Source organism: Phodopus roborovskii, unplaced genomic scaffold (genome assembly GCF_943737965.1).
Source record: "Phodopus roborovskii unplaced genomic scaffold, PHOROB, whole genome shotgun sequence".
In the NCBI taxonomy this organism is placed as follows: Eukaryota; Metazoa; Chordata; class Mammalia; order Rodentia; family Cricetidae; genus Phodopus; species Phodopus roborovskii.
In genome coordinates this window covers 1,854,360-1,864,943 of record NW_026126459.1, presented here as the reverse complement: position 1 = coordinate 1,864,943, position 10,584 = coordinate 1,854,360, and the positions used below count along the sequence as shown (strand labels likewise).

Here is a 10,584-nt window from a genome sequence, read left to right as displayed (position 1 = left end):
AATGACAAGCCAAACTGAGTAATGTATTCAAAGTATACACCATGACCATACAGGATTTAAGGCCAGAATGGAAGGATATTTTAACAGGAAACACACCAGTGTTACTTACAGATAAATACAAAGTAGAAAAGCCATGGTTAATTCAGTTTATACTTATAAACCATTTGATAAAACCCAGCTTCTCTGCAGATAACACTTAGAAAATAATTCTCAGAAAGTTTGTAATTGATGCATATCTGTTCAACATGGTGGTCCCACCAAAATGTACCTAACCTTTGTATCAAAAAACAAAACAAAAAAAAAAAAAAAAAAAACTGTTAACATAGGGCTGGAGAGATGGCTCAGCAGTTAAGAGCCTGGCTGCTCTCCCAGACGACCCAGGTTCAATTCCAATCACCCACATGACAGCTCATGGCTGTCTGCAACACCTCTTCAAAGGGATCTGACTCTTCCTTACAGATATGCAGGCAAACACCAGTGTATGTAAAATAAATAAGTTCTTTAAAAACCATAAATAAAATGTCTAAGTCTTTAAATCAGTAAAACATATTACAGGATGATATTTTTATAAAAAGTACAGAGAAATAGATTGACCGTTGTCAGGGACAGAGACATAGATTGATGATTGTCAGGCACTGGAGGCAGAAAGAAATGGGAATAAATTCCTCATGGTTTTGTGGGGAAAGTGAAGAGGGATTAATTCAGGGTTTAGCTACATGCCTGCCAGTGCTAACCTCAAGTGATCCTCCTGCTTCAACTCCCCAAGTAGCTGGCACTAGAGAAACATGTACACCTATATGCCAGTGACGGTTTTACTTTGCAGTGATAGAAATGTTTTAGAAGTAAAGCTGGTTGTGTGTAGCGATGTACCATTAAGTCCAGCACTGGGGCAGTCGTGGAGAGGGCAGGCTGGTCTCTGTGAGTTCAAGACCAGTGAGGTCTACAAAATGAGTTCCATGACAGCTAAAGCTACAAAGTGAGACCCTATCTCAAAAGAGAGGGAGGATGGGAGGAAGAAAGAAAAAGAAAACTAGCTAGTTGTTGGTTGCACAACACTGAATATTCTCAATGCCACTGGAGTGTCTTCTGTAGAATGATTAATATGTGAATGTCACCTAAGTAAACCATTAAATAAAAATGAAACAAGTCAGCCAGGTAGTGGTGGCACACACAGTTAATCCCAGCACTCGGGAGGCAGAGACAGGCGGATCTCTGAGTTCAAGGACAGGCTCCAGAGCTACACAGAGAAACCTTGTCTCTAAAAACAAAAAAAATAAAAACATAAAATAGCCAAGACATTATAGGAGACAATAGAGATGGGTGAGGAAGGTCCAAAACTATCATGTATGTGCAGCAATTAGGGGAGGACTCTGCAGCAAGACCACAGGGGGAGCCAGACAAAGTGCTCCAGGTTGGCAGTCCCACAGCTGAGAAGTAGTTACTTCATCAAAGTTACTGAGCATCCATCCCCACACCTCCAGCAGGGTATCACCTCTCCATGCTGGTGGATTCTAAGAATAAGTCTAAATTCCATTAGCTGACACTAACCACATAAAAGACTGCATTCTGGGAAAAAAAAAAAAAAAAAAAAAAAAAACAGGAATTTCAAATGTGTGACTGTAGATGAGATGACTTAGTGGGTAAGGGCTCTTGCCACCAAGCCTAATGACCTGCGTTTGACCGGTGAGACCCACCAGGTGTAAGGAGAGACCCGACTCCGGTAAGCTGTCTTCTAACCATCACATGTGTGTTACGATGTGCACACATGGTAAAGTTTTTACAAAATTGTGTGTGCCTGTGCTATTTCCTTTTACATGACAGGACAGTGAAGAGCACTTGGGTTTGGGTGCTTTTTTGTTTTATAATTATATATCTTATTATATATTATATTAATTTGTTTATCATTATCTGTGTAGATATAGCTATATATTAATATGCATTAAATATTATATACAATATATAATGCTATGTATAAATATATAGTAAATATTAATTTTTATTTTATGTTTTATTTTATTTTTAGATAGAGCCAACAGATAGAGCTGGGTATGAACAGAAGATGGAACTGAAAGATGCTTAGAATCTTGTTCTGAACCAATGGGCAAACTGAAAGTGCATCCTTGATGTGTGGAACCCTGGAGAGGAGAGGTCGGTCTTGCTGGCCTTCAGCTAGTCCTGTGGCCTAGAAGCTCTCCTAGCCCTTCCACACCTTTCCTGGGCCTATTGCTTCCTCCATAGAAGTGAGTTCTGTAGATGTGTTTACTGTGCCAGCTGCAGGCCCTCCTTTAACTTAGTATTTATTGTTTCAGATTGTAGTACTGAGAAGTTTATCCAAAGGAGCACATTTTTGCCCATTTGGAATCACAGGCAGCAATACCAGACAGTTGTGCGGGTAATGTTTCTTGGTCTCCCAGGTTTGGAGAGCTCTGTGATGAAATATGAGGAAGAAACTGGAATGTCTCTGAAGGAGAGAGCCTTGTATAGCCCCTCTACTGGGAGGGAGATGTCACATCAGTGACCATGTTCCTTAAGGGCCCTTTAGGAGAGAAAGATCTGATTTGTAATGGTTTTGACAAAAACATCAGTTTGAGCCGGAGTCCATTAGTGTGTCAGGGAATCTCTACAGAAGAGAGGCCACACCCATGCTACTCTCCAGAGAACTTTCAGCACAGTACAGACCTAACTGGCCGGGAGGGGTTTCCTACACTTGAAAGCCCATTCATATGTATTGGTTGTGGGAAAACATTCAGAGGAAGCCTTGACCTTGTTCGGCATCAGAGAGCCAACTTTGGAGAGAAGTCTTTTATGTGTTCTGAATGCAGAATATCCATTAGCCAGCACTCTGTTCTTAAAAACCACTGGCAACCTTACCTAAATGTGAAACCCTGCCAACGTGGCAAGTATACCAAAGTGTTTCAGGGGCACAGAGACTTTGCAAGGCATCAGGTTCACCAACACAATGAGTTTTATGTGTGTAAGGAATGTGGGAAAGCCTTCAGCCAGAACTCAAGCCTTAAAAAACACCAAAAGTCCCACATGATTGAAAAGCCTTATGAATGCAGTGGATGTGGAAAGGCTTTCAGGAGGAGCTCAAACCTCATCCAGCATCAAAGAATCCATTCTGAAGGAAAACCGTATATATGCAACCAGTGTGGGAAAGCCTTCAGGCACACCTCAAACCTCATTAAACACCACAGAATTCACACGGGTGAGAAGCCTTTCGAGTGCAATGAGTGTGGTAAAGCCTTTAGCCAGAGTGGACACCTCAGGAAGCATCAGAGGGTTCACACTGGAGAGAAACCATTTGAGTGTAATGATTGTGGCAAGTCATTCAGTCGCATCTCAAACCTCATTAAGCATCACAGAGTTCATACTGGAGAGAAACCTTACCAATGCAGTGACTGTGGGAAAGCATTTAGCCAGAGTTCTAGCCTTATTCAGCATCGGAGAATTCACACTGGAGAGAAGCCTCATGTGTGCAGTGTGTGTGGGAAAGCCTTTAGTTACAGTTCTGTGCTCAGGAAGCACCAAATAATTCAAACAGGAGAGAAGCCGTACAGGTGCAGTAACTGTGGGAAGGCCTTCAGCCACAGCTCAGCTCTCATCCAGCATCAAGGTGTGCACACTGGAAACAAGCCCTATGAGTGCCACGAATGTGGAAAGACCTTCAGTCGTAGTTCCAACCTTGTCCTTCACCATCGAGTCCACACTGGAGAAAAACCTTATGAATGTGCTGAATGTGGGAAGACCTTCAGCCAAAGTTCAACCCTCATTCAGCACCAGAGGATTCACAATGGGTTAAAACCTCATGAATGTAGCCAATGTGGCAAAGCCTTCAACCGAAGCTCGAATCTCATCCACCACCAGAAAGTTCACACTGGGGAGATGTAAGGAGTACTGTTTTTCTGCCTGCCGCCGCTGGTCTTGTCCCGCGGCCGCGCCAGCCCCAAATAACACACAGAGACTCTGTATTTGATACTATGCTGTTGGCCCGGTTACTTGTTTCTTATCGGCTAGCTCTGCCTTAATTATTAACCCATTTCTGCTGATCTATGTATTTCTCTTACCGGGGAGCCGGCAGCATACTGCTTTCTCCAGACTCTCCATCTTGACTCCTCCTTCCTACTTCCTCTTCCTCCTTGTCTCCCAGTCCCTCCTATCCTCCTTTCCTATTGGCCAACAGTGCTTTATTTATTAACCAGTATGAGAAACATATACAGAATGACATCTCCCATCAGGGAGAAGCCCTACACATGTGTTGAATGTGGTAAGGGCTTCAGCCAGAGCTCACATCTCATTCAACATCAAATAATCCACACTGGAGAGAGGCCCTATCAGTGCAGTGAGTGTGGAAAGCCTTCAGTCAGCATTCAGTCCTCATCCAGCACCAAAGGATTCACACTGATGTGAAGCTCTATGACTGTTCTATTTGTGGGAAAGCCTTCAACCAGCGTTCAAAGTTAGTGAAACACCAGTTAATTCACACAAAGAAGTAGCCTGGAGGCTGGCGGGAGTAGAACTGGACCACGGTTCCTCTCAGATTCTTCTGGCCCTTGTCTCTTCTTAGACTTGAAGCCAGGCTCACTGTTTTTATACCCAGCTGCCACAAAACCTAGGGCCCTCCTATGAAACATCCTTCAAGGCTCTCTTTTGCTGTTACTGCTGACTCATGTGACCACTTAATCTGCATTTTGTTGGTTTTATGGATTGAACATACTCATATTGGTTAGGAAAAAAAAGATGACAAAGGTTTCATGTTCACAGTTTACTATTGTAATCAAAAGGTACAAAAATAGGTAATGTAAGCTGGGTGTTGGTTGTGCATGTCTTTAATCCCAGCACTCGGGAGGCAGAGGCAGAGGCAGGCGATCTCTGTGAGTTCAAGGCCAGCCTGGTCTACAGACCTAGTTCAGGACAGGCTCCAAAGCAATACAGAGAAACCTTGTCTCAAAAAAAAAAAAAAAAAAAAAAAAAAAAAAAAAAAAAGAAGTAATGTGACCTTTGGCTGGAAATAACATCTGTAATTCTTTCATTTAGCATTTAGTCATAGGTGATAGGATGTGGAAAAATACAGCCTAACTCTCCAATGACCCCAGGAAGCTAGTAAAAAACTATCTAAAAAGCCCTAAATACCTCATAGCTTGCTTTTTCTTTCTTTCTTTCTTTTCTTTCTTTCTTCCTTTCTTTCTTTGTTCTTTTGTTTTGTTTTTTCAAGATAGGGTTTCTCTGTGTAACAGTTCTGGCTATCCTGGAACTCGCTTTGCATATCAGACTGGCCTCAAGCTCACAGAGATGGGCCTGCCTCAGCCTCCCGAGTGCTGGAATTAAAGGTGCATGCCACCACCACCCAGTTTCATAGCTTTCTCATCTCTTCCCCCACAAGCTTCCAGGCCATCTTTTCACACATGTATTCAACATCATTTTTGGAGTACTTTCTGTTCGGTCTTAGGCAGTCCCTGTGTCCAGAAATGAGTTCACACTGGATTGTATGAGGACATCTGCTGGTTAGATAAAAGCCAACATTACTTGTGAACTTGTGAAACCATTTCCCATCTGCCAAAAGGAGTCATTTCCCTTACCCTGGCAGAAAGGACATACATCTCTCAATTGACATGCACCTGTAGCTGTGTATCAAAGCCCATGCCATCTTCAGGTTTCCTCAGTCCCTACTCAGCAAGTAGTTGTTAGACATTTCAAAGCCCAGCTCTTATACTCCCCACCCCTGGTATTCTCCCTATTCTATCTCCTCTCTATGCTCTATTCTCTCTATCTCTTGCTACCTCCCAGTCTCCACTATTCTCTCCCGCTCTTTTACTTCCCTAACACTGGCCACATCCAGGCTGCTTTCTCTTTCAGTTCTGAACTTCTCCAGGTGCCTCTAAGTGTTTTCTCTCTTAACGCTCAATAAAATCCCTAACCCTAATAACAGAGCTGTCGTGTTGGCAGGTTCTTTATTGTGCCCCCTTGCATACATCTGATGCTGAAACACTGCACAAAGTAGATTATAGGATGGTTTCTGGATATTTGGAATGCCTGAGACCTAGCACTTTCTGGGTATACGCGCGCGCACACACACACACACACACACACACACACACACACACACACAGAGTATACTAGGTCACTAACCTCTTCACTTTCCCAGAACTGTGCTCCTATGCTCTGAACAGGGAGAAAGCTCAAGTACAACATATCCATCCCCAGAGAAGTCCCCAGATAGCAGCTTAGCAGCTACTAGGTAGACATAGAGTGTCACAGGACACACCCCCAACCAGACCAAATCCAGTCTTTTTGAGTAAAAGAAATTTTATCAGAACACACTGATGCCCTTTTGCTGGCAGCTTTTGCATGACAAAATTGAATGCTGTCATAGATACCATATGCCCCACAAAGCTATAGTTTTCACTTTCTGACCAGCACTCAGGAGGCAGTGGCAAGTGGATCTCTGAGTTTTGAGTCCTGCCTGATCTACAAAGCCACGGCGAAACCCTATCTCAAAAAAAAAAAAAAAAGGTCCCAATGACAAACAAAAGTATGATTCCACTAAAATTCAACCAGGCAGTTGAGTTACTGGGCTTGCTTATAGAGCATTGATGAAGGGTTGCTGGAAGGAGCATGGATGGCCCTGTAGGAATCACACTACAAAATCAATCGTCACCCATCTTAGAGGATGGCTTCTCTAAAACTGCATGGATAAAACCCCCTTTCAATTCCCTCCCTTTATATATTAGAGCACTTCTGGTGAAGACAGTGGCTGTTTTGCTCCAGGGAATGCATTCCACATTCCACCCTGATACAAGGAAAATACTATACTTGTGTCTTGCATGGATCTTTTTCCACTTTCATAGTTGCTATGAAAGTTTTTAGGGTTGTTTCTTTTAGGTTCCCTGTTAGGCCTTCCCTGGTCCCTGTCATGTAAGAGACCTCCACTTTTTTGTTTTGGTTTCTTTGTTTTTCAAGATAGGGCTTCTCTGTGTAACAGTCCTGGTTGTCCTGGAACTCCCTTTGTAGACTAGGCTGGCCACGAACTCACAGAGATCAGCCTGCTCCTGCTGGAATTAAAGGCGTGTGCCACTACCACCTGGCAATACCTCCACTTTTAAACCATAAAATTCTTCAAATGAAAACGGGAGACATGAATAAATAGTAACAACTCTTTTTATTATAAACCCATTATGAGGAGGCTGAAAGTTCTGAATTATTTATCAGTTTAGTCCCCATGTAAGTCCAAATGGAAAACCTGCTTGTAGTAGTTCAGGTTATGCTAATGGCACAATAATGCAAGACTCCATCTCTCTTCGCCCCGCCATTCTTATGGACTGCGGAGAGAGAACTTTGAGATGCTGAATGTGCTGAGTGGACAGCGCAGCTCAGCAAGAAATGGCTGATTTCCTCTCCTTCAGTGGAACACCCCTGGTCAGCCACACAAAAAGTCAACACATCTGGCCAAACTCAAGGACATCATCTTAGTACTGGAATCCTTAGCCTGCAGATATCCCTATCTGCACATGTCTATAAAATCTTAGGCTTCTTCCTAAGACTTGGTTGTGAAGAACTCTAGGGATGTCTTACTGCTCAGTAGCTCAGGTACAAATCAAGACCACAGATGTGTCAGATTACAAATGATGCTTCAACATTAAGAATCCTCATCACACCCTGAACTCCAAACACTACTGATAGTGAACAAATCATTCCATTTGTTTCTCTCGCTCCCCTGTTTTAAAATCTATATATACATATGTATATGCATATATGCCTTGCCTTCATGTATGTGTGTGTACCACGTGCATGTGTGGTGCCCAAAGAGGCCAGACCACTTGGAACTTGAGTTATAAACAGTTGTGAACCACCATGTGGGTGCTGGGAATCAAACCTGGGTCCTAGAAGAGCAGCTAGTACTCCTAACCACTGAGCCATCTCCCCAGCCTCAATATTCACTTCTCAGAATCCTGTCCAGTAATCCTGGACAATTTCACAAGTTCAAATTGAGTTAAGTGAAATAGAAGGGGTCAGTTGAACATCAGCAGTAAATTCTAATGAACAGTGTGGCTCAGTGTGTGTGTGTGTGTGTGTGTGTGTGTGTGTGTGTGTATGTGTGTGTGTGTATGCAGATATGTGCCCAGCGAGGCAAGAGTTGGATGCCCCTGGAGTTGAAGTACAGGCACTTGTGAGGTACCTGACATGAGTACTAGGAGTCAAACTCTCTGGAAAAGATACACATGCTCTTAATGCTGAGCCATCTCTCCAACTCTGACTCTTACTTATTACTATTATTTATTATTATTATTTTATGTGTAGGGACATTTTGCCTGCACATATGTGTATACACCACCTGCATGCAGTACCCACAGAGGTCAGAAGAGGGTTCGGAACCCCTGGAACTGGAGTTATAGGAGGAGCTGATGTGTTAGTGCTAGGTAGGATCTGAACTCTGTTCCTTTGGAAGAACAGCCAGTGCTCTTAACCACTGAGCAACTTCTCTAGCATCCCTGAAGAAGCTATTGGCCTCAGACTACCTCTTTGTGCATCTACATATAGATCTGCTGATAAAGAAGCCTGGGTGCTTCTTGCTTAGGAGTCAAGCCCAAACTTTTGTGTAGTCTTAGAAACAGTGGTGCCGAAGCCACAGCATTAGTTAACTGTCATTGCTTTGACAAATACCCGGAAAAAAAAAACAAAAACAAAAACAAAAAAAAAACTTGAGCCAGGCAGTGGTGGCACACTCCTTTAATCCCAGCACTCAGGAGGTAGAGGCAGATCTCAGTGATCTCAAGTCCAGCCTGGTCTACAGAGCGAGTTCCAGGACAGGCTCCAAAACTACACAGAGAAATCCTGTCTTGGGGAAAAAAAAAAAAAAAAAAAAAAAAAAAGGAAGGAAGAAATGTAAAGAAGGTGTTTACTGTGACTCGAAGGTCAAGGTCAAGTACAGTCTATCATGGTGGGAAGGTGCATGGTGTAAGTGTGAGGCAGCCAGTCACATTGCAGCTGTAATCAAGGGAGGAGGGTGATGCATGCTGGTACTCAGTTCACTGCTCTTCAGTCAGTCAAGAACTCTGACTCATGGAATGGGACTGCCTGCCTTTAGGGCAGGTCCACCTATGTAGACAGTCCTTTATATGTATATATGCCTTTTGGTTTCCAAGGTGATTCTATATCCCATGAAGCTGAAAAGATGAGCCACCATACACACCACTTCTCTTTGTTCTTTTGAGCAATTTTGGACCTGTGTCTGACTTTCCAGAGAGCTCAACTATAGCAATAATAAATGTGTTCATATCCTCAAAATATCTCCAGGGCCCCCACACCTTCCCTTCTGAACTCATGGACATCAACAGCCTCTATATTGTGACTTCTCTGAATGTACCCTTCAGCTTATTGTCCTGATTTAACACTGGCTGCCCCTGGGGCTGAAGAGACAGTTCAGCAATTAAGAGTATATATTACTCTTGGGGCTGGAAAGATGACTCATTGGTTAAAAGCATTGACTGCTCTTTCCAGAGGACCTGGGTTCAATTCCCAGCATTCACATGGCAGTTCACAACTGTCTGTAACTCCAGTTCCTGAGGACCCAATACTCATAACAAAACAGGAGGGCACATAAAACTTAAAAAAGTATACACTACTCTTGCAGAGGACCAAAGTTTGACTCTCAGCATACACTTCTGGCAGCTGTCAACCACCTATCATTACAGCTGCAGGGGATTAGATGCCCTCATCCACAAATAGTGCATTCAAGTGTGCAAACACACTTTCAAATAGAGTAAAACACACTTAAAAATGCAATGTCTTCTCCATCACACAAATTCCAACCTGGTCCATAAGGCTTTTGTTCCTTATCTCCATTTCCAGACCGAAGTCCCATATCCAGTCCCAAACCATCGTTCTTTAAAGTGAAAGACAAAAAAGTAAAATTAAAGACCCCCCCCCACTTGAAATGGACAGACTAACCTGGAAAGCTAACCCAGACCAATATCTGTTCATTGGAATTTGCTAACTCCCCCCCTCACAAGGCCCTGAGATAACAAGATACCAAGAATTTACACTGCCCCTCCTTTCTTGTGAGTCAGCAGGTGGTGAATAGGGTCCTTAAGAAACAAAGAGATAACTGTACCTCTGGTTTGCCCAGACAAGATTAATTAGCACACCCTGAGGCCCTAAGGTCTGTTGACCCTAATAGCGAGACCATCCGGCCTCAAAGGATCACATACTCAATGGATAGAGGGTCCCACCCCCTCCCTAAGCTTGTGGGTTTTGCCTTTAAAAACACCTGTGCCCGATGGGATGGTGCTTCTCTCTAGCCTGCATGCTGGAGGAGCCCGTTTGTGCAAACGTTTCCTGTTTATTAAAGCCTCTTGCGTGTTGCAGCAACTGGACTGGTCATTGAGTTCTTGGGGGTACCGACCAAAACCGGGAGACTTCTCATTCTGAGGGTCTTACAAAAGAACAAGAGAACTCATCTAGGAGGGAGTGGTGGTGGAACTCAGTGAGTTCCAGGACAGCCAGGGCTGTTACACAGAGAAACCCTGTCTGGAAAACCACAAAACAGCAACAAAAAAACACATTAACAGCCAGCTAAACATAATA

General features: G+C 43.4%; 1 protein-coding gene across 1 annotated transcript; it reads left to right on the top strand.

Moving 5' to 3' along the window:
- Nucleotides 1-2,448: 2,448 nt before the first annotated feature.
- Nucleotides 2,449-4,039, top strand: Znf16 (zinc finger protein 16). Its single transcript, XM_051189288.1, has one exon. It carries the CDS (start codon nucleotides 2,521-2,523, stop codon nucleotides 3,889-3,891), a length of 1,371 nt encoding a protein of 456 aa, XP_051045245.1. The 5' UTR covers nucleotides 2,449-2,520; the 3' UTR covers nucleotides 3,892-4,039.
- The last annotated feature ends 6,545 nt before the right edge of the window (nucleotides 4,040-10,584 follow it).